Below are 23,669 nucleotides of genomic sequence, written 5' to 3'. Positions count from 1 at the left end.
CTCTCTCTCTCTCTCTCTCTCTCTCTCTCTCTCTCTCTCTCTCTCTCTCTCTCCCCGGCATCGCTCACTCTAATCGTCTCCGCTAGGTGGACAGAGGCAGAAGTGGAGGCAGTGACACTCTGGTAGGTGCTACGACCCCGATTTGCGAGCAGGTATAGAATTCATCCACTGGGGTGCGACACTAAGGTTCATTTTATTAACCACTAGGGTGGGGTGCGACTTTGTGCGACTCTGTGCGACCAAATATATTTCAAGTATTTCCTAATATGTGTCTATGGGACCCTATGTGACTATGTGCGACCATAGTATATTTAAATTTGTATTTTAATATTGGTCTATGCTACCAAGTGCGACTATATGCGACCATAGTATATTTCAAAGTATATCCTAATATTGGTCTATGTGACCCTGTGCGACCATGTGCGACTATAATATATTTCAATATAATCATTTAAATACATTATATAGATGATAATAAATTATTTAACTATATTTTCTAAGTTATTTCATAAAGTATGTATGTGTATAACCATTTAGTATAATTTATAAATTATAATTAAAGTATATTAAATAATTGTATAAGTCTAGGTGACTATTTAATTACATTATATATATGAGATTCAATGTATAAATCAAATTATTTTATGAAATATGGACGTATAACCATTAAAGTATAATCTATAAATTATAATTAAAGTATATTTTATAATTGTGTAGCGATTAACCATTAAAGTACATTGTATAAGTCTAGGTGACTATTTAATTACATTATATATATGAGATTTAATATATAAATCAAATTATTTTATAAAATATGTATGTATAACTATTTAAGTATAATCTATAGATTATAATTAAAGTATATTTTATAATTATATAGCGATTTCACCATTAAAGTACATTGTATAAGTCTTGGTGACTATTTAATTACATATTTTAAATAACTCAATCATTGAATTACATGGTATAAGCCAATTTTAAACTATTTAAAGAATTAGAGTACACAATATACAAGTGTAAATTCAAGGTTATTTATGGTCATTAAGAGCAAAGTTAAGTTCTTATCGAAGAACATAAAAGACCATGGTGGTCATATAGTGTAAATTTAAGGTCGTTTATGGTCGTTCAGAGAAAATTCCAGTTCTTTAAAGTTTGTTGAAGAATATAAAAGACCATGATGATCGCATAGTATAAATTCAAAGTCGTTTATGGTCGTTCAGAGTAAATTCAAATTCTTTAAAGTTTGTTAAAGAACATAAAAGACCATGATGGTCGCATAGTGTAAATTCAATGTCGTTTATGGTCGTTCAGAGCAAATTCAAGTTCTTTAAAGTTTGTTGAAGAACATAAAAGACCATGATGGTTGCATAGTGTAAATTCAAGGTCGTTTATGGTCGTTCAGAGAAAATTAAAGTTTATTCACAAAATTACAAAAATCAAAATTATGAACAAGGACATAGTTAATTAAGGATATGCACTATCCACATATAATTGAACTGCATATGCCTTCCTGAATGTATCTATGTTATCGTCGTTGAGCAACATTGTAGCTGATTCGTTGCACTTACCAGCAATGTGCATTTCTATTGTCTTAAGCATGAATATACCATAATCTCTACTATAAAGACAAATTTAACTACGCTAGCATTAGTGTTAACAGTTTGGATTTAAAGGCGAACATATTAAATAAAACTTACGTTCTCTTGTTCAGATGAACAATATTTGCAGGAGCTACTTTTATACTCATGAGATCACTACACTGATGATGGAGGCTCCCAATATGGCAACTGTTTTTAAGTAAAAAAGGAAAATATGCTGCAAGTGGCTCCACAGATTTTTTCATTGCCTCTATAGAGATCCAGTGATCTGGAATCGAGTCATAAATCGATATTGTCCGACTATGTCTGTCAACTACAACTAACATCCAGTGTGTATCATCATTCAAAGGCACATAGAAGTAATTGACATCCTACCAAATTCTCTCCCTAATTGGTCTGGTACCTTTAACAAACATCATTAGCTCTTCATTGGTCTTACATATATTATTGTTTTCCTTTCGAGATTCTTTGTACAAAGCACGCTCATGTTGTTCAAATTCATCCGTCAATATGCATACATCTTTTGGAAAGATATTATGAAACTTATCCATTCTTTTACTAAATAAATAGATAATTTCATCTACATGCTGCCAAAAAAATTATTTTCTCATTGTTAGTTATGATGATAATATGATATAATTATTATGATTTATTTGAATGATAAAGCTTACTTCACTATTAATATATCATTGCTTTGCCAACAATATCTCAAAAAACTTCTATCATGTGATGTCTAGCCACAACGAATGGTTCTTCTACCGTTTGTATCGCCATTTTACCACCTAAAGAATGCTTGCACATCCTTTTCAATAGGCTGCCTGAAAGGATTGAAAGTAGGAGGTTCTAACTTAGAGTACCGATATTTCCTCTGCCACGATGTGAAAGGTGATTTCAAGCTTGCAACACGTTTTCTTTACCTCAATGGTCGACCATCGAGGAATATGATTTCCTGGGACTCTTTGTCTTACCATTTCACCAAAATTTGGTATTGCTTCACAAATCCATATCTATAAAAGAAAAATTCATATCAAAATTATATCTCAAAATACAATAAAAAATATTCAAAAATAAATAAATTATAATTATAATCAAATTTCTTACCAGAAATATCCAAGGACAACTAAAGAGGTTCCACTTAATATCCTTCTCAGTTGGATTATTCTTCATATCTTTTTTTGTGATTTTCTCATATGCCAGCTTTCCACAACAATAATTGTCAAATATTGGTAGATTGTCCACTAGTTATAGCCATTCAAGATCTATTACCGAAGAAGGACTTGGCATTATTAGAAATGCACTGAGCAAATAGATAAAGCACCACTTCACTCTGTCTCCAGTCTTTGCTTCTCTAGATATGTTATCTAGAGCAATGGCAATATCTGTTATTTTAATAGACATCGTGTTCTTGAAGTACTTTTCCTTTAACTTGTTCTTAGAAGAAACAAGCTCTATTTCTTCAGGTGTCCAACCACCATCAGTGTACAATCCAGATTTATTGCAAACTCTTGGAGAGAAAATCTCACAGGTTTTCCATTAATCAAAAACCATAACTCATATCTCTTTTGGCAATCTACCCTTCTCAAAACTATCTAGTTTACTAACGTGCCAGGAAAAAACCCTAATAGTGTCGAGGTCCAAGAGACGACCCAATTGGGAGTAATGTTTAAAAACATCTTGGTCAGACTTTGTGAGCTAATTCTTTATTTGGCCTATTACACTTAGCGAGGATTTGATGGTAACTTTAGATTTTGTAGCTGTATTAGTAATAATGGCACGAGGTATACATGGAAGCTCTGTTATTACTATAGTTTTGGACATCTACAATAATAATGTGTGAAATAAATAAAAATATATAAACGATAAGAACATAAATATAAAAAGTACAAAAAGAATTACAAATTTAACTAAATGAACAAGGTCGCACGTGGTATGAAAATATATAGTGCGACCATGTGCGACCCTATGCGACTAGTGAGACCGTGTGCGACCTTAGTGGTCGTTTATGGTTGTTCAGAGCAAATTCAAGTTACATAGTGTAAATTCAAGGTCGTTCATAGTCGTTCAGAGCAAATTAAAGTTCTTTAAAATTGGTTGAAGAACATAAAAGACCATTATGGTCGCATAGTGTAAATTCAAGATCATTTATGGTCGTTCAGATCAAATTCAAGTTCTTTAAAATTGGTTAAAAATCATAAAAGACCATAATGGTTGCATAATATAAATTCAAGGTCGTTTATGGTCGTTCAGAGCAAATTCAAGTTCTTTAAAATTGGTTGAAGACCATAAAAGACTATTATGGTCGCATAATCTAAATTCAAAGTTGTTTATTTATGGTCGTTCAGATCAATTTCAAGGTCTTTAAAATTGGTTGAAGACCATAAAGACCATGATGATCGCTTAATGTAAATTCAAGGTCGTTTATGGTTGTTCAGATTTGAAAAACCGTGTTTTTGCAAATGTCAGTTATATATAAGAAAATATAAAACTGTATGCGTCTGCGGAAGCAGAAAGTAATTCTGCTACAGCAGAAACTCGTTTTGTAGTGACAAAACAAAACAGGCAGAATATAAATTATTTGCAGAAAAAATAAATAACTTGACACAAGAGATTTATACGTGGTATCAGTGTTCTTCCGAACACTACTAGTCCACGAGGCCACGCCCAGAGAATGAAATCAATTAATAAAGTATCAAAATTACAAAGATAATTGACTTAAACAAGTTTAGACTCCCTCTAAAGTATTGCCGCAATCCTTTGTAATCCACTTTATCAATCTGACTTCTTGAAATACATTCAAGCCCGAACTCCCTTCATCTTTGAAGTGTGAGTGCTTACTTCCTCCCGAAGTAAGACTTCAACAATTCTTCTCCCGAAGACCAAAGTGCTTACTTCCTCCCGAAGTAAGGCTTTATCAAGTCTTCTCCCGAAGACCAATCTCTTGTTCAGTCAAGTAGTTCTTCACAACCTCTAGGACAGAGTAAGAACAGAAATAAATAACTAGAACCTAGATGAACAACTAGGCTCTCACAAAACAAAGAAAACTCTCTTCTCTCAAAAGATAAATGCAAAAAAATGAATAATCGAAGAGATGATTCGAATGGCTGCTCTCTAGGCTCTATTTATAGAACATAAAAACCTTAGAGACAGTCACAAGATCGAATCTACAGCTGTACAAAAACTTTCCTAAGAAAACACGATCTGCAGCATCAGATTCGGATGCTAACGCAGCATATCAGACCAGAAACGGGAAACTTGCTATAATCGGGTCCGATCCTCTATCAATGCTTGATTTCTGCCAAAAACAGATTAGATATTCTGATTGTATCAAGATACAATCGAAATCAATAAGGAAAAGACAATAATTAAAGTTTCCCTAAAAAAGACAACTTTCCAAAAGAGAATTGCTTCTCTTTTAAGAAGTTTCCAAACAAAGGAAAGTTCAGCTGAAAAGTGCAACTTTCCTAACAAGGAAAAGAGCAACTACAAACCGAATTAACAAGGTAAGAAATCGGTTATGAATTCACAAGAATTTTACCATAAAAGAAAAAATATTTTGTCAACTAACTTGCCAAAAAAGGACTTTACAAGATTAAATTCAAGTTCTTTAAAATTGGTTGAAGACCATAAAAGACCATGATAGTCACATAATGTAAGTTTAAGGTCGTTTATGGTCGTTCAGAGCAAATTCAAGTTTTTTAAAATTGGTTGAAGAACATAAAAGACCACGATGGTCGCATAATGTAAATTTAAGGTCATTTATGGTCGTTCAGAGAAAATTCAAGTTATTTAAAGTTAGTTGAAGAACATAAAAGACCATGATGGTCGCATAGTGTAAATTCAAGGTCGTTTATGGTTATTCAGAGCATATTCAAGGTCTTTTACCCATAAATTACAAAAATCAAAATTATAATCCAAAAGACTGCAATAAAATATATATGTTACCTGTTCATGTTCATTGGGTGGTGTGGGTATTGTGGTTGATGCATCACTTATTGATTCCATTATAATACTGAATGATTAGTTATTGCAAGTAAGAGATTGAGAGAAAAAAAATATTAATGGCTACAACTGAAAAAAAATATTAAAGAAAAGAAACAGAATGAGAAGAGACAAGGAAATTATTTGGGGTTTACCTCTGTTAGAATAAATCTCAAATTCTTTTGTCTATGGCTGCCACCACTTGCCACCATTCATGAATAATGACTGGTCTTTTTGGTCTTACCAAGAAGAAGAAAGAAGAGGAGAAGAGGAGGAGAATAAGAAGAATGGTTCACTTGTGACCATTCATGATCTTTTTAGTCTTCTTAGCAAGAATAAGAAAGAGGAGGAGAAGAGGAGAAGAAGAACAAAAAGAAAGAGGAGTTTACAAGAAAGAAGAGGAGTTCTTCTCGGTAAAAAAGAAAGTTAGGGTTAGTTTTTTGTTTTATGAGGTTTTAATCAATTTTGTTTAATATAAAATTAATTTTTTAAATGAGTTAAGTGTAAAATAAAAGTAAAAAAAAAAAAAGGAAGGTAAAATTATTTTGTAAATTTTAATTTGGCAAAAGGCTATTTTGACAAATTTTACTTTGATTGAAGGTTTTTTTTTTCTTTGTTAGGGCTCACTTGAGAAGAAAAAGAAAAACAAGTTTCTTTTTAGTATTTAATTTCAATACTAATATATGATAATTGTTGTTATTTTATGAAATATAAAAAAAAAATAAATGTGGATTGAAAAATTCATGCTATATATTGAAGTGAAAGCCAGGAACAATTCTATAGCAACAACTTCCTTATACAATTAATACATAATGAAAAAAGCATTGCTACATGTTGAAAAATATATCAAACCAAAATTATTAAATCAAGCTGACTGACTGACTGTCTTCCTTATTTTTATTGACTTGATTTTATGTTTGGACTGAATCCTCATCTGGGTTTACTTCTGTTCCTTCTTCAGCTTTAGTTTTTTCTATTATCTCAGGCTTCTGTTGATTTAATAGAACTCCATTTTTCTTCATTGAAGCAGTTTTAATTAGGTGATTATAGCTTCCCTTCTCCTTGAATAACTGGGCAAAGTGGTGTTTGCAGTAAAGAATTCCATCCAAAGCAGCATAGGATGATGCTGACAGGAAGCAACCACCATGATTACACCTGAAGCATGACTTGTGGTAAAACTCTCCCTCCACAGTTACCTGTAAACAGCAACACAAAATACAATGTGGCCCAGATGTTTGATTATTTGCCACAATGAAAAAGTTATGTATTCTCATTAATGACTTGAGTGCTGAACTCCAAAGCCTAAAAGTACAATTGGGATTTGATTATATTTTACTCTTCACCTACCTTTTCCAGTGGATATACTGTTTTGCTGCAGATTGCACATTTGTCTTGAGTTCCAGAGAACATGGAGGAGAGCTTGCTAGGGGCCCTGGCCTGAGAAAGTATGGCATGAAGGAATTTTGAGAGATTGAATGAATACATATATGCTAAGTTGAGTAGAGATTTCCTAGAAGAAAAAGATATGAAGATAAATGTAAAAGATTTGGATGTACCAGTTGATCTGTTGGTGGCTTTCCAGCTGATCAGACATGATGAAGAAACATTTATTAGTAGTTTATGATGGAAATAAGATCAGTCAATCTTCAAAGGTGAAAGAGGGTGTTCTTACATTGAAATTTCTTGGTGAAACTACCAGTTTCCCTGAAGAGTTGCTCAAAGTGAGGCTTGCAATACAAGACTCCATCCATGGAGGAGTAATTGCTTATCTGCATAAAGAAGATGTCATATGTCATATATCAGATAAGTGCTTCGTCATCTCATTTTAATCACTACTTTACCCTTATCTTCTTTTACATGAAACTTTGTGAATTTCTCTTATGATTTCCATGTGAAAAAATTTTCATGTTGAATAATCTTTATAGTCCCTTAAGGATCTTTCCTCCCTAAAATCAAGTTAAAGAAAATAATTGACAAGAAAAGGCTTAATCATTATTGAAAACATACCACAAGAAGGCCAGTGCAGTGACTGCATTTGAAGCAAGTCTTGTGATAAATAACTCCATCAGCTGATAACATTTCAATGAAATGAACAATCTTATCACATGCCTTGCATTTCTGTTGGGTTCCACTGAACGCCATTGTTGTGTTTTTTTGTCTTTCTTTCTGTTGTTAAACTTCAAAAGCTCAACAGAGAAAGATCAATAATGGTATATACAATACCAAAATACAATAAATGATAAAACGTTCAGTGAGAAACCACAGGAAGAGTTCTTTTTCTCTATATCTCAGAAAAATTGAGATATGATGATGATGAACTCTACAAAATTTAGCCACCCTTTGCCCTGTACTTGTACAGGTCAAGTTGAATAACGATTAAAGGCTCAAAATGAAATAGATTAATGAGTGGAAATGGTTAATGGTGTTGTAATTTTAGGACACGTGATGGGGTTTCCATCTCTTTTGGGACATTTTTTTTAGTTAAGGCAAAGAGACAAATTAGAGAACCAGATTAGTTGTTTGACCAGATCTTTAGATAGAATACATTGGGTAAACCAATGTAACGGCTTTCCTTTTTGGGGGCTGGTTTTCTCTTATGTTTAAGGTGAATGACCATTTATAGAAACTTGAGAAGAAGGAGGCTACAAAGGGATTACCCGGATTAGAGGCATATATGTTGCAAACGTACAAATCACTAACTCAATTCAAATATGTGACAAAATCTTTACTTTGTTAGTTATGAGTATTTTCTTCATCTGGCTTTATAGCCCCTATAAGAAACGAAATTGCATGTCAGCACTCTAGAGTTGATAAACATTTATTCGGATGATGAGAACATAGTGATATGAAATATCAAATAAGAATTATGACGAGTTATTGTTTGCTTGAATATTAAAATTAATATTGTTAAAATACGAGTAAGATGCTTTCAGAAACAAATAGGATTAAGTGTTAGAAATAAATTACTACATATAAGATGAATGTACTACTCCTCCTATTGCCAATTGATTTTGAGATAGAACTTCATTCATTTTATCCCAAATTCAAAGAGTAAGATGATAATGTGACGGGTAGGGGTGCACAAAATATGGGCCAAAATAAAGGGTTATGTTAAGGGTTATAGACTATATAATTATGGGTTGGTTATGAGTTAGACAAATTTTAACTCTATATAACCCAAACCAATCTATTTCTTGAAAGATCTTCTAAATTTATGACAACTTTCATAGATAAAATATATTTTACATTCACAAAATATATACAAATATATATTTTACGTTTTCATTACTACTTCTATCAAGAAGCTTAATGTAAGAATCAATTACTTTTATTAACTTTGTTATTCACACAATGATACTACTGCCACCTTAGTTCTTTTTAAAGCACTATATTACACACACACACACATATATGTATATACTAGGTAGGAGTTACGTGCCGATGCACGTAAATATTAGTTTAAGGTGAAGTTTAGTTTTTTTTTTTTTTTTATTTCTTCTTATTTAGATTGTATGTGAAGGTATGATCATACGAATGATTTGTTTTATCAAATTAATATTTGTGCTATTATAATTGGTTGGTAAAATATAATTAGGTATATATAAATTATAATAAAATAATACTTATTATTTACTTCTAGAAAATTAGGTATATGAAATACTTGCATACACTACTCCATGTAAATCCATAAATAACAAGTCAAGAGAAAGAAAAAGAAGCTCGGCACCAAGAAAAGTCTCAACACTAAATAAAATAAAATTACGGTAAAAAAAAAGGGTAACTTCTGCCTAATCTTCCATTGGTTCAGCTGCTTGAATGGTGAACTGATTGTACTTTGAACTCATTGTTCGGTTTGCATCTACGTACAACTGAATTCTCCATTTTTTGGCAGATAATTGATTCGTAGTTTTTTGGACAAACAACTTATGTTTCTGAAAAAAAAAATGATTAGTTATAAGTTTTAATGTATTTCTATGTATGAAAATGTATAAATTTTACATATTTATTTTTTTATAGTTACCTCGTCTGAATATGATCTTAATTGAACTGCAGTACATGAGAATATGTTTTCTGCAACATCACAGCATCTAGTAACTCTGTACCATCGTCGAGCTGTACATATGTCCTTGCACTAATAATTTATACAGAATATGTAACGGTTAGTATGAATATGCAATAAGTTCAAATATTAATTTAGTTATGATGTACTTACCGTGGTGTAGGAAGACATCTTTTTCCGCATTTTGGATTTTCACAATCTGTTTCTTCGTTGTCGTTGTAGAACATAAGTTTCTTATTACAAAAATCACACGACATGTAATAAAAATCTTGGTTGATATTTTTTAATATGATTTCAGCTTCAATCCAATAATATACTTTCTAAAAAAAAAAAAACTATATATGTAATAGAATTCAATATTATATTAATTACAAAAAAAACAATGATTTTTAATTAATTTTTTGTGTATATTAATTACAATTAATTAATTCAATATTATTAAGCTCTTAAAACACCTAAAACAAATAAATAACTATACTAATTATACAGTCTAACTTTGTTACTCACACAATGATACTATTGCCACCTTAGTTCTTTTTAAAGTACTATATTCCACACACACACATATATATATATATATATATATATGTATATACATATATATGCATCGTTTTTTTTTTTTTGTCTATGCACTAGGTTGAATAATTTTATCCTGTTTGTAACATAAATATTAAAGTTTAAAATATTCATTTCAACCCAATGAACCCAACCCAACTCACCCCTTATATTAATGTACTAAGTAAGGTTGGATTGTACAATAAAAAAAATTAAATGGTTTATAGCTTATCCAAACCACAATCATTGGATTGGCCTATTAAAACACTTCTAACCCAGCCAACCCAGCTCATTTGCACCCCTAGTCACGGGAGGATTGGAAAGTGGGATGAGATCAAAATTCTAATTTGGATCTCTTGGTAGTGAGACTCTTACTCATAAATTGTTTATTTTTAGTGGAACAGTAAAAATGTAAAAAAGAATATAAATGAAGGGAATGATTTAAGATTGTCATTTTCTAAGTTGAATGAGTTTAATAAAAACTCCAATAAGAAATTAAAACTGAAATGATGTTTATTATGAAAACTAGAAAGGGGTGTGTAGTTGGATACTCATGATGCCACATAACATAACATGCATTTTATAAGTGAAAACCAATATCCAAGAACATATACACAAAATGATATGAGAAACATGGTTTACGTATCCAAATCAAACAAACAAACAATCAAAAGAAAATAAAAGTTATTTAAGTGATCACACACACACCAAAACTAAACTTTGTTTAGGAATGATTTTTATTATTAGATTAGGCAGAGAAGCATGCAAAGAATTTCTTAGGTGAATAACCAGAAGCTCTGAACTTTGCTGCAGTCTCTTCAACCTTGAGAAATTCTTCTTGTCTATTGGCTTCAACCATTGCCCTTTTTTCTTCTGCTATCTTGTGTAATTCCACCACTTTGTTCTTCATTTTCTCTGTGTATTCTGCTCTCTTCTTTTCCAACTTTTCCTGTTACACATTATTATTGAATTAAGACAAAAATATGTATAAAGTTTTGTACTCTCACATCAGCGTGAGATAAAAATAGTTTGTTGTTTGTTCAATTATAGACTGTTGTTTAATCCATGGCTAAAGTTAGATTACATGGGATCAGAAATATATTTCTTATTATAATTTGTGTATGTAAAAACTTCTATTTAAATGAACAAAAAGAATCATCATGCTAATCAAAGTACATAGTGTAGTTGGATTAACAAATATTATTTTTACCTCAATTTGTTTGAGCTCGGCCTCCACAGCAGCTCTCTTGCTGTTTTCCCATGATTCAACAGCAGACAACTTTTTGTATGCCCTATAATGAAAACAAATTATAATAGGATTAAGATTAAAATAATAAACAAAAAAGTTAGTACTTAATGTAAAATTAACAACAATCCCTCAAGTAAAATTATCAATTGATTACAAAAATAAAGAGTATGAAAATCACATAATTGAATTAGCATAATACTTACTTGTTATCTGCCTTTGTCTTCTCACTCTCTTCCCATGCTTTAATTAAGGCCAATCTTTTCTCTGCTTCTACTCGTGCAAGCACTGCATCTACATGCAGAAAAGACTAATTTTCCATATGACCATGAAATATATAAAATTATATGTTTTTTTATATACAAAAACAACAACAATAGTTGAAACGGATAGTTTGGTGTGTGTCCAAGCAGTCCAAAGTAATATTTTTGTGTCCTCACAATTTGGTCTTATTGTTCAAGATATTAGAAATTTACTTTTGGCTTTATCTTTTGTTGAGTTATGTTTTGTTAAACGATCTGCAAACAAGTTGACTCATTGCTTGACAAGAGACTCTTGTTTCTCTACAGGTTGTGCGCTTCAGTTGGAGGATTGTTCCTCTGAAGTGCATTCTATTATTTTGAACGAATTTATTATTTAATAAATCTCCTGATTTATTCAAAAAAATATATGAATGCAAGAAAAACAAAGATCAAACATATACATACCCCTGTCAACTGCAACCTCTGAGTTTTTCTCAACAAAAGGATCAACAACTTCTGGGATAATGAAAAAATCAGTGTCAATGAAGAACAAATTACTCATCTAATTTTTCAAGAACAAGCTTTATTGTACACACTAGAATTAACTTTAGTGGCTCTGATATTATTGACAGTGATTTTTTTTATCTCATGAGGCATGGTTTAAACAAGAAAAGCTCTATCTTTCAAGCATAATAAACTTCTAAGCAATATTTCCCCTTAGAAAAAAAAAAGAAAGAAAAAAAAAGAGCCTTCTAAATAACAACATTATACTTTTCAAATAATAATAATAATAAAAATAATAATAACATTATAAGTTCAAGCAAAAAAAAAAACAACATTATAATAATAAATTATTGAAAAACAACTAAAAGAAAGAAAATAAGCTAAAAGAAATTAAGTTATGACATAATTGAGTACAATGTACAACCAAATTACTAAAACTAGTGCAGCCCATCTTTATCTTTGATAAAGTCACTTTAGTTCTACTGAAATAATTACAAAGCAGCCTCATTCAGTGTGTGAATTTTGATAAAATTTATGGTAAGAGATGAGAACCCTTTTCTTTTTCCATGAGAATTAACAACTTTTCTTGTCCTCACCCAAAAATAAATAAAATTCTTATAGTTTTTAATTGTAAGCTGATTCACCTTATCATAATTTACTCTATAATTTTAGATAGAGCAAACAATAATAATACAAAGTAATTTATTTGGAAATTTACTTCAACACAGTTTTAATTTTCTCTCTGGCTTTTCACCAAAATAAAATTCAAACAATTATAAAGAAAACTTCTTAAAAAGATTCTTCCACCTTTTGCAAAACAACAACAGTAAAATAAACAGCATAGAGTTATATATTATTGGAAGAAGAAAAAAGTAGCATGGAAATTCAGCACAAAAATTTAAACAAACAAATGAACATATATAGATGAAGTAAGAGATTTTATTAGAATATAAATATAAAAAGAAAAGTGTACTTTGAACAATTGCAGGGGCAGGAAGAGGCTTCTCTAATGGAACCGGGCTCAAACTCTTCTCATCAGAAGCACAAACATCCTTACTGTTTACAACTTCTTCTTCTTCTTTTGCTTCCTCCTTCTTCAACTGTTCCGCCGCTACCGGTGATGGATTTTCGGGCGATTGAGGCTCAACCCTCTTGGCTTCTTCCTCTGCCATAACGTATTCTTTTAATTTAGCCACAGCTATAAACACTCAATAAAAATTAAAGAAAAAAAAACGGCTTTGGTGGTGGCTACACTTCTCAAGTAGGCTAGATTAGACTAGACCACACTATAAGAAAATTAATTGTGACCAACAATTAAAACTCAATTGGATTTGGAACCAAAATTATGTGTTGGAGAAATGAAATGAGTGTTGCAAGGAATTTTCTTTTAGTGAATAGGTGATTATAGAAAGCTTGAACTAGAAAAGAAGGTAATGTTGTTGGTGGTGGGTATAAAAGGAAACAGAAAAGTTGGATTGTGACAAAAAGAGAAAAATGGAAACATATTAAAATCTGTGACTACTCAATTTATAATATATGGTCCTTTTTTTGGACGTTTTTTTTTTAATTCTTTTTTTTCTATCTCGTAAACAGCTAAAGCCAAAAGTCGGTCACTTAATCAGTTTCTTTGACCTTAAAAGGATGATTTTAATATGATGGATAAGTAAATTAAAAAAAAAAATTTGATCACTTTTTCTTTCTGTTGTGTTGGTCCAATTATAGGTTGTTACTTGGCATTTCATGGTTGGAGCTTGCTCACCTCAGCCATGCTTAGGCCATCTTGTGATGAGTTGTCATTTTTTGTTATGGTTTGTTAGAGCATCTCTGATCAAATTTTTATTTTTTAGTAAAAATAGTTAAAAAATTAAAATAAGGAGCTATTTTTATTATTTTTCTTCAATCAATCCTCTAATAATATTTTATAATTTAAATTTATTAAATATAAATTAATTTAGTAAAATAATAAAAAATAATAATACCTTTGATTAAAATACTATTAAAAAGATTTAGTAAAAGAATAAGGAGCTCATTACATTTAGATAGCTCCCTACTAGTAATTCCTTATTATAGAGAGCTATTTTTTTATAGGGAAATTTGCGGCAAAAGTCCCCAAAAAATTCACGTTGATGCAGATTAGTCCCCAACCTCCAAAAATAGCGACAATAGTCCTCAAGGTCACACTTTTTATTTGTCCGTCGATACCCAGTTTGACAGCCCCGTTAAGTACTGGCAAGAGTGCCACGTGTTGAAGTATTATTGGTCCAAATTTTAATTTTAATTAAAAATAATTAAAAATAAAAAAAATATTTAAAAAATTATTTTTTATTTTCTTATTTAAAATTAATTTCTTTTTTTTTCTTCTTTTTCTTTCTTTTCTTCTTTATCTTCTTCGTCTTCTTCTTCTTCTTCTCACTGCCATCACCATCAACCCCCAACCTTAATCCCAAACCAGCAGCACCACCACCTTCAAATAATTTCTAATGCATTAATAAATTTCTAATGCACAAATAAAAAATAACAAAGCGATAAAGAAGTACATTTGTACCTGATTCACCCTCGGCAAGCTTCTCCAACTTCGCTCCGACCAAACGCCTATCATCAACACCACCAGCTTTGAGCTCGTAGATTACCTAATAATCCATAGATCAAAAGTAAGATAGACCAGAGATTGATTCCCCAGTTTACGGATGAGTTGAATAGGAAGAATGAGATGAAAAGGTACCTGTCGATGTTCCCAATTCCAAACGGAAACGTGATCTGATGCATCGGTAGTGGCCATCCATGGATGTGTTGGATGTAACTGGATCTTCACCACAAATAAAAAATAAGCATAGCCAACATCGCTATTCTCGCATGCTTAATCTCAGCAAGCTTCAGTCTCTCCAGTTTCTCCACATCGGGAATGTACTCACCGTTCTGCAGTGTTCCGGCCAGTCCCAATGGGTCGAAGAATTTTCCACTGGGGTATCCTTGGTCTCCGGTGGCATTGGCGAAGTTCTCGGCAGTCCTCGACCATGGCGTCGCCCACTCCACCGATTGTGATTCAGGGTTGAAGAAGTCCACCCATCTCTTGCTTTCTAACCAACCCATTAAAATTAGTTGGGGTCCCAAAAGGGAGCCGAACGAGAATGGAGCTATGGCTGATGGGTCAGCTCCAGCCTCGAACCATGGCACGCCACTCCATCCTTGGCCGACGAAGATTCCAAGCACGACAGCCATGGGGTTTTTTAATTTGGGGTTTTGATTTGTTTTTTTATTTAAATTATTTTTTGGGGTTCTAGGATTTTTTATTTGTGCATTAGAAATTTATTAATGCATTGGAAATTATTTGAAGGTGGTGGTGCTGCTGGTTTGGGGTTAAAGTTGGGGGTTGATGGTGATGGCAGTGAGAAGAAGGAGAAGAAGACGAAGAAGATGAAGAAGAAAAGAAAGAAAAAGAGAAAAAAAGAAAAAGGAAAAAGAAAAAAAAAAGAAAAAGAAAAAAGAAATTAATTTTAAATAAGAAAATAAAAAATAATATTAAAGTTTTTATTTAATTATTTTTTTTTTATTTTGAATTATTTTTAATTAAAATTAAAATTTGGACCAATAATACTTCAACACGTGGCACTCTTGCCAGTACTTAACGGGGCTGTCAAACTGGGTATCGACGGACAAATAAAAAGTGTGACCTTGAGGACTATTGCCGCTATTTTTGGAGGTTGGGGACTAATCTGCATCAACGTGAACTTTTTGGGGACTTTTGCCGCAAATTTCCCTTTTTTATATGAGTGGAGTTTATTTTTTTAAACCTCACTCCATATTTTAGCTAAAGAGTATATTTAGAGAGCATGATTGGAGATGGAAATGCTCTTAAGAGCCTATAGGGAGAACTGTATTTTTTATTTCTTTTTTAGAGATTTGAGCTGTATAAAATAAACTCCAATCATAAAAAAAATAACTCTCTAGAATAAAGAATTACTAGGGAGCTATCTAAATGTAATGAGCTCCTTATTCTTTTGCTAAATTTTTTTAATAGTATTTTAATCAAAAGTACTATTATTTTTATTATTTTATTAATTAATCATATTTAATTATGAAATAAGATTTGAGCTTAAAATTTTATATATTCACATATTCCCAAACCAATATTAAACTTACAACTCATCAAAACAAAAGGTCATAGCTATAAAAGTATATTTCAAACTCAAATCCAGCCAACTTGTCGACTTAGAAATTTAGTCTAGACTTCTAAGCTACTATAATACCCTAAGGTTTAAGGAATTAGATTAGCAACTCTAACTAGTTTAATTATATATTAATGTGGAATTATATTATTATATAATTAAATATGTAAAACTATACTGATAAATTGTATTTTAAGACCCCATTGGTGTACTAGGAGCATTTTTCGTAATTTTGACCCGAGAAGGTAAAATCATAATTTAATGATATATCGTGCTTATGGGCTATATTATTATATAGTATATGTATTCTGTCTATCTGCATGTGTTTTTTGACAAGTCGGCGCAGTATAGTCACATCCGGGTATTTTGGGCCAAACTGGGTTCGGGGTCCAAAATACATTTTTGGGATTTAATTTGGCATTAATATGTCAATTTTGAAAATCTGAATTAATATGCTATGTGTGTGCGTGTGGAATGTCTATAGTACCCTTGATTATATTGTTATATTTATGTTTGGCCCTAGGGGCATTTTGATCATCTGACCAACTAAAATCCAATTTTTGAGAAAATTGAAATTCATTTTCTGGTTACTTCTTGCCCTAATCGACCTCCCCCTCTCTCTCTATTCTTTTTTCATTTTCAAATCAATTTTGAAAAAAGGCTAATTAGTAATTTTTCTCCCTGAACTTTGACATGTACTAAATCGTGCCCCCTGAACTTTTTTGGTCGTTAAAAATTCCCCCCGGACTATTGAGATTGTTAAATTAATCTTTTTTTTTGAAAAAAAAAAAACTGAGATATACTAACAGTTGCATGGTAGAGAGGTTGATACAAAAATAGCTTAAAATTAGAAAATTATATCAGAAGAGAAAAAAAATTCTTACTGTGACAGTCAGTAGTCCCGTGATCCGTAAGGGGAAACACCGGGTAAGCTGTGCAATCCCACATCGCCTGGGGAAGGTCAAGTGGGATGATTCTGAGATTGTGTAGGTATGGGACTGCACAGTTGAAGAAGGCTTAAATGGATTGATTGGTACTACTTATATCAACAAGGTGCATCTTGTTTTTCGGTAGCCCATCTCGAAAGAACTCCACAGTTAAGCGTGCTTGACCTAGGGCAATTTCAGGATGGGTGACCTCGTGGGAAGTTTTCCCAGGAAGCGTGCGAGTGAGGACAAAGCATGTTGGAAACACTCGTGTTGGTCTGTAGGGTCAGTCATCAGTCCATAAAGCAGCCAGAGTGGCATACTTGTATATAAGAGCCATTTGTTCGTGGGTGTAAGGGCCCAATGGAGGCTTGAAGTGGGGACGTTACAAATGGTATCAGAGCCTTGACCCAGCCGGAAGTGTGGTCGACGAGGACGTCGGACCCCGTAAGAGGGGGTGATTGTGACAGTCAGTAGTCCCGTGATCCGTAAGGGGAAACGCCGGGTAAGCTGTGTAATCCCACATCGCCTGGGGAAGGTCAAGTGGGATGATTCTGAGGCTGTGTAGGTATGAGACTGCACAGTTGAAGAAGGCTTAAATGGATTGATTGGTACTACCTATATCAACAAGGTGCATCTTGTTTTTCGGTAGCCCATCTCGAAAGAACTCCACAGTTAAGCGTGCTTGACCTGGGGCAATTTCAGGATGGGTGACCTCTTGGGAAGTTTTCCCAAGAAGCATGCGAGTGGGGACAAAGCATGCTGGAAACACTCGTGTTGGTCTGTAGGGTCAGTCATCAGTCCATAAAGCAGCCAGAGTGGCGTACTCGTGTATAAGAGTCATTTGTCCGTGGGTGTAAGGGCCCAATAGAGGCTTGAAGCGGAGACGTTACACTTACACTTCTAACGAACTGGATGCAATTGAAAATAGTAGAAACTTAATGTATAAATTTGATGTCATTTAATGATTAATTAGGCAAAAACATTGGAAAAAGTTTCTTACATTGGGAGCTATGATTGCAATTGAGGAATGGTGAAGAAACCTGAGAATGAAATGTGAATGAATGAATATGAATTCAGATAGAAGTATATATACATATATACTTGAAGAGAAAGAAAAAGGGGAAACCTTTATGAGGAGAAGGCATAGGAAAGTGAATGCCCATATGCCAAAATGCATAAAGAAAGGCAAACAAAAACAATATAGCACCAAGAGCAGCCTTTTCCTTTCTCAACCTTATTTTGGTCTTGTTCCCAAACTCACAACTTAAGTTGGACCTACTAATCCCCATTAATGAATCAAACATGAAAAACAACCTAGAAGTGTTAACATGTTTATTGCTAACTTATTTTTCTTGCACAAAACCCTTCAAAAGAGTGACAAGAAAAAGAATAGCATTGCTTTTTTGAGAGAGTTTTCTGCAAACAGACACATTCCAACCAGACCTGTCTTGTAACAGTTCATAAAGCAATTCAATAGCAGCCTTGGAGATGAATGCATCATGCCTTAAGCAGCGAATAACGAGACTCCAACCTTGGGATTCAATGAGTGCTTCCTGCAGTAGAACAATGTTCAAATGATTGGATTAGAAACTCTTTTAATTGTTGTTTTTTTTTCATACTTTAATATTAAATGCTTACTTTGAGCGACGATTTGTTTCAAAAATCGATGGATCAATGCGAAAGGAGGACTCAATCGGAATGCCTAAGTTTTTGCTAGGCTCAAATGAACTCAATACCACCAGGGAAGCCAATCTAGGTTACCTAGAACAAACAAGGCAATCAATCTCTTTCGAATAAGCCCTACCTAAACACTTTCCATGTTGAGCTTCGGTTAAGAACCCAAATCGTTTTCGTTTAGAAAGTAGGGATTAAGAACCCAAATCTTTTTCAATCGTCGACTCTAACAGAAGGAGTAAAATTGAATGACCAATCGGAATGCCTAAATTTTTGCCAGGCCCAAATGAACTCAATACCACCAGGGAATCCAATCCAGATTACCCAGAATAAACAAGGCAATCAGTCTCTTTCGAATAAGCCCCACCTAAACACTTGGAAAAGTTGAGCTTCGATTAAGAACCCAAATCGTTTTTGTTTAGAAAGTAGGTATTAAGAACCCAAATCGTTTTCAATCGTCGTCTCCAACTGAGAGTGAGAAACTTTTTTTTTATAAGAATAATAAGTTAACTGCGTTAAAAGGAAAGTTAAAAAAATGGTGGATGGTTCTTTTGGGGTTAAATTTAACAGAATATTCTTTTATTTGTAAAGTATATTCTGTTAAACCAAGAAATGCCGTTAGATAGGAACTTTTAATATATAAAGATATATGGGGTGTGTTGGTTTGGGTTCATTGGATTGAGATGAATATTTTAAACTTTAATATTTATGTTACAAACAGGATATATTATTCAACCTAGTGCATACACAAAAAAACGATACATATATATATATATATATATGTGTGTGTGTGTAATATAGTGCTTTTAGAAAAAAACTAAGATAGTAGTGGTATCATTGTGTGAGTAGCACAGTTAATAATAGTGAATGATTCTCACATTAGGCTGGTTGGTAGAAGTAGTAGAGTAATTATAGACTACATGTTAGTGATGTGTTTTATTTAATTCACGTTCTAAGGTTATCACAATGTAATTTTTTTTATTTATGAAAACGTAAAATATATATTTGTATGTATTTTGTGAATATCAAATATATTTTATGTATGAAAGTTGTCTTAAATTTAGAACATCTTTCAAGAAATGGGTTGGTTTGGGTTATATAGAGTTAAAATGTGTCCAACTTATAACGAACCCATAATTATATGGTCTATCACTTTTCAATCCAATGAGTCATAGCCTACTCTTAACATAACCCTTTACTACATAAAATAAGTTGGGTTGGCCAGGTTGAATGGTTTGACCCATATTTTGTGCATCCCTAGTGGTTCGAATCTGGGGATGTAGTGGTTTACTACATATATAAAGAGCATTAATCAAAACTTTAATTTTAATTAATAAGAGATGTAAAAGTTGAATTATATTTGGCGTAAAAAGTAATTTTGTAATATTTTTATATTAACTTTTACTATTGTACTCTATTGCTAATTGTAAATCTTGATATAAAATTTAATATGTTATTTAATACTTAATAATTTATTAAAAAATATTAAATAATAATAATGCAAGTCATTTAATGCAAATGAGCATGTTAATTAAAATTTAATAATAAAATATTAAAACTAACATAATGGTAAATATAAAAATATATTATTTATTGTGATGTAAATTTTATATGATTTTATATTGCGATCCAAATTTAGATCACTTTTTGTTATGTGATATATTTGCATCACAATTTGGCATACTATTAAAATAGAGTTTTAACAAAATGAGTTATATTTTGCATTTATATCACTTAATGGAGATGCTCTAACATTGAGTTATTGTTCATGATAATCTGAATAATTCTGTGGGTTTATGTTCTGGTCTCATTGTTCATACATACATCTATGATTAATAAATATTTTGATTTGAAATAAAATGGAAAACTTACAAAAATACTGGAATTTGGGTTAACTTTTACAAAAATACTGTCACACGATTTTTTTTTTCAAAAATACTGTGTTTTTATAAAACACCAGTAGAACACAGAACATAATAACTCAAAATAACAGTAGAACAATTAGAACAACAGTGAAAACTTAACACAGTATACTGCAGTATGAAACTTATAAAAAAAAATACAGTAAAAAAGTAAAAAATACCGCCTGACAGTATTTTTGTAAAAAAAATGGCAAAAGTTAGTATACTATGTAAATTTTCCTATATTTAACTAGGAAACTAAGTTGGCTTCGCGCGATCATGTTATCTAACTTTTATAACCTTTTTATTTATATATTTTTTATATTTATTCAGCGATATAATTTAAAATATAATAATTTGATGTGTGTATTACAAAAAAAAATAATACTATTGAAATTAGAATAATTTTTTATTTTTAAGATATATAGAAAGATGACGATTTTGTGACAAATATTAAAAACTTAACTAATAAAGAAACTGCATTTATTTTTCTAATAAAATAAATGAAAAAAAATATTTCTAATTTTAATAAAATGGCCTTGTAATTGATGGTGTAGTTATTTTTAAACGACTATTTAGAACCTTTTTTTTTTTTCCTATAATAGAAAAAAAAAACAATTTAACTAATATTATAAAACTTTTTACATTTTATTTTGTGGTGTTGGTGGAATGTGATCTCACCAAAAGTGAATTTGGCATGACAACTGTAAAAGGGTGTCACTATTTTTGAAACTGAAAATGAGGATTTATATAAAAATATCAGTAATAGAATGTTTCTATATGAAATATTCAATTAAGGGGATTAATTTTAATACATTATGAAAGTTAGAAATTTATACCCTAAATTGTAATGATGAAAGGGGAGGCTATGATCTGTATGTCTATTTTTTTTTTATACGGAATATACGGTGCAACTCACGGAGCAACCTAAATCGTAACTCAATTTATATCGCAATTATCAATGCAACCCAGATCGTAACCCACACAACAATTCAAATTATTAAAAATGCAAAAAAAACCCCATTTTTTTTTACTAAAACCATGCTTTATTCAATAGAAACAGAACACTAAACAAGAACGTCTAGGCTCCCAAGAAAAGGGGCAGCCTCTCAACAGAAATGGAACAACAAAAGTTATGGGACGCAGCCCAATCTGCCATACCAATGAGCAACATGGTTTAAAATACAAGAAATCCAAATAAACTTAACATTATTAAGATTAAAAATCAATTGGAAGAGATGATCAAATACAGGGTTGATCTGCGAAACAGGGCACTTTCCAGCTACGATTGCTTTAACCAAAAATTAGCATTTCGAGAAGGTGCAAACCTCAGGCCAACCAGCAGAGATGCACATTTCCAAGGCTAGCAACATGCCGTGGAGTTTTGCTTCTAGGGAAGAAGAGACTGAGACTTTTGTCGACATTGCATCCACAAACACTCCTTCAGAATTAAGAACTAAAGCCACTTCATAAGCCAACGAGCCACGAACAGCCGCATCAGTAAAGACCACGATAACCCTGGGGTTGCTGGCATCCTCTAGAGGAGAAGGCTCCCCAAGTTGTTTCATGTTCCTTCAATCTTCACTACAAAAAATTGCTACCTTTAGTGATAATTTTTTAGTCACAACATAAATTCTTTGTGACTAAATGTGACTTTTAGTCACAAAAAAATGTTACTAGTGACTAAAACATAGTATTTAAATACAAATTATCACTAATTTAGTTTTAGTCGCAACAAGTATTGTGACTAAAAATACATTTAGTCACAATTATAAATTTTGTGACTAATATCTTTAGCCACGGATCTTTTAGTCATAACATAAGAATGATGATTTATAATTAATTACAACTTTTTTACTTTTAGTCATAAGTTTTGTTGTGACTAAAAGTAAGATTTTTTGTAGTGCTTGAACAATTGCAAGCACATCACACGTAACCGCCTCCTAAAAAAAGTTAAAAAGATGTATATAAGAGGATTTCCTTTTATTTAATATACTTTTTTTGCTAAATATTTTTATATATAAAAAGTGGCTATATATCTAACTGTTGACCGAGGTTTTCGGCAACCAATAAAATAATAAAAGATTAAAGAGCTGTAAGAAATTAAGAGAAGGATTTTTACGTGGTTGGGGCGTTAATGAGCCTTAGTCCATGAGTCTGTATATTTATGAGTGTCTTTAATACAGAGAATGTTCTTGGTGAGTATTTACTCTTCTTGCACTTATGCAACCCAAAATTCTCGACCCCATTAATGAGCTTTGAGGGGGATATTTATAGTGTTTTTGGTGGGGTGATTCCCAGAATTATAGTATTGTATTTCTGTAACTATCAATAAAGTTGGGTGTTCCCAATGAATATACCATGGGTAATGCATGGTCAAATCCCTATGTGTTGTAGGAATTTTATGTGGAATGTCCTTATTGCCTTTTGACTGACGTGACTCTTCACAGTGTAGCCGTCAATAGACTTAAGTGATCATATCTTTGTAGGTGCAGATCAGGGGTTGTGTCGTCAAACTTTATTGCGTGTGGCAGTTCCAACACGTTTCCTCCCATGCGGCATTAAATGCGAGATGACTGCTCAGAGGAAGCCTGACACCTCCCGGAGATGCTTTGATACCGCTTAGGCATTCGGGAGCATAGAGGACTTAATAGGCCTTCTCCGGGAGGCAGGTCCGGGATGACACCAGCCTTTATAAAGACTTAGCTAATAATTTGAGTGTTAAGATCTTCGTGTCCACGTGTCCCTGTGTGGTTGGTCCACGTATATTGGGCAAAATCAGGGGCAACACTAACTATTTTAGTTGGTATAACAGA

The 23,669-nt window shown here is 32.2% G+C and overlaps 3 protein-coding genes and 1 long non-coding RNA gene across 5 annotated transcripts; 1 reads left to right on the top strand and 3 right to left on the bottom strand.

Moving 5' to 3' along the window:
• Positions 1-6,304: 6,304 nt before the first annotated feature.
• Positions 6,305-8,292, bottom strand: LOC115715855 (LIM domain-containing protein WLIM2a). Its single transcript, XM_030644521.2, has 5 exons — positions 7,584-8,292; positions 7,249-7,345; positions 7,133-7,158; positions 6,924-7,013; positions 6,305-6,772 (listed from the first exon to the last, which is right to left on the bottom strand). The coding sequence occupies exons 1-5, from the start codon at positions 7,716-7,718 to the stop codon at positions 6,488-6,490; spliced, it is 633 nt and encodes a 210-aa protein (XP_030500381.2). The 5' UTR covers positions 7,719-8,292; the 3' UTR covers positions 6,305-6,487.
• LOC115715856 (uncharacterized) lies at positions 6,616-7,528 on the top strand. The gene is made up of 2 exons (XR_004011467.2): positions 6,616-6,748; positions 6,955-7,528. It is a non-coding gene; the product is annotated as an uncharacterized LOC115715856 (long non-coding RNA).
• A 2,456-nt stretch (positions 8,293-10,748) lies between the features above and the next one.
• Positions 10,749-13,790, bottom strand: LOC115716872 (remorin). 2 transcript variants are annotated; one of them, XM_030645783.2, is made up of 5 exons: positions 13,157-13,790; positions 12,145-12,195; positions 11,644-11,731; positions 11,402-11,483; positions 10,749-11,140 (listed from the first exon to the last, which is right to left on the bottom strand). In XM_030645783.2, exons 1-5 carry the CDS (start codon positions 13,353-13,355, stop codon positions 10,940-10,942), a joined length of 621 nt encoding a protein of 206 aa, XP_030501643.2. In that variant the 5' UTR covers positions 13,356-13,790; the 3' UTR covers positions 10,749-10,939. The 2 variants fall into 2 exon arrangements, with proteins under 2 accessions (XP_030501643.2, XP_030501644.2); XM_030645784.2 differs by having other exon boundaries at positions 12,145-12,192; positions 13,157-13,680.
• A 1,120-nt stretch (positions 13,791-14,910) lies between these two features.
• On the bottom strand, positions 14,911-15,402 carry LOC133037869 (chlorophyll a-b binding protein CP24 10A, chloroplastic-like). Its single transcript, XM_061115602.1, has one exon. It carries the CDS (start codon positions 15,400-15,402, stop codon positions 14,992-14,994), a length of 411 nt encoding a protein of 136 aa, XP_060971585.1. The 3' UTR covers positions 14,911-14,991.
• Between the last annotated feature and the right edge of the window lie 8,267 nt (positions 15,403-23,669).

The sequence above is a fragment of the Cannabis sativa genome, chromosome 5, assembly GCF_029168945.1.
Source record: "Cannabis sativa cultivar Pink pepper isolate KNU-18-1 chromosome 5, ASM2916894v1, whole genome shotgun sequence".
Taxonomy (NCBI): Eukaryota; Viridiplantae; Streptophyta; class Magnoliopsida; order Rosales; family Cannabaceae; genus Cannabis; species Cannabis sativa.
The sequence above is the reverse complement of the archived record's forward strand: the minus strand, read 5'-3'. Positions and strand labels throughout refer to the sequence as shown.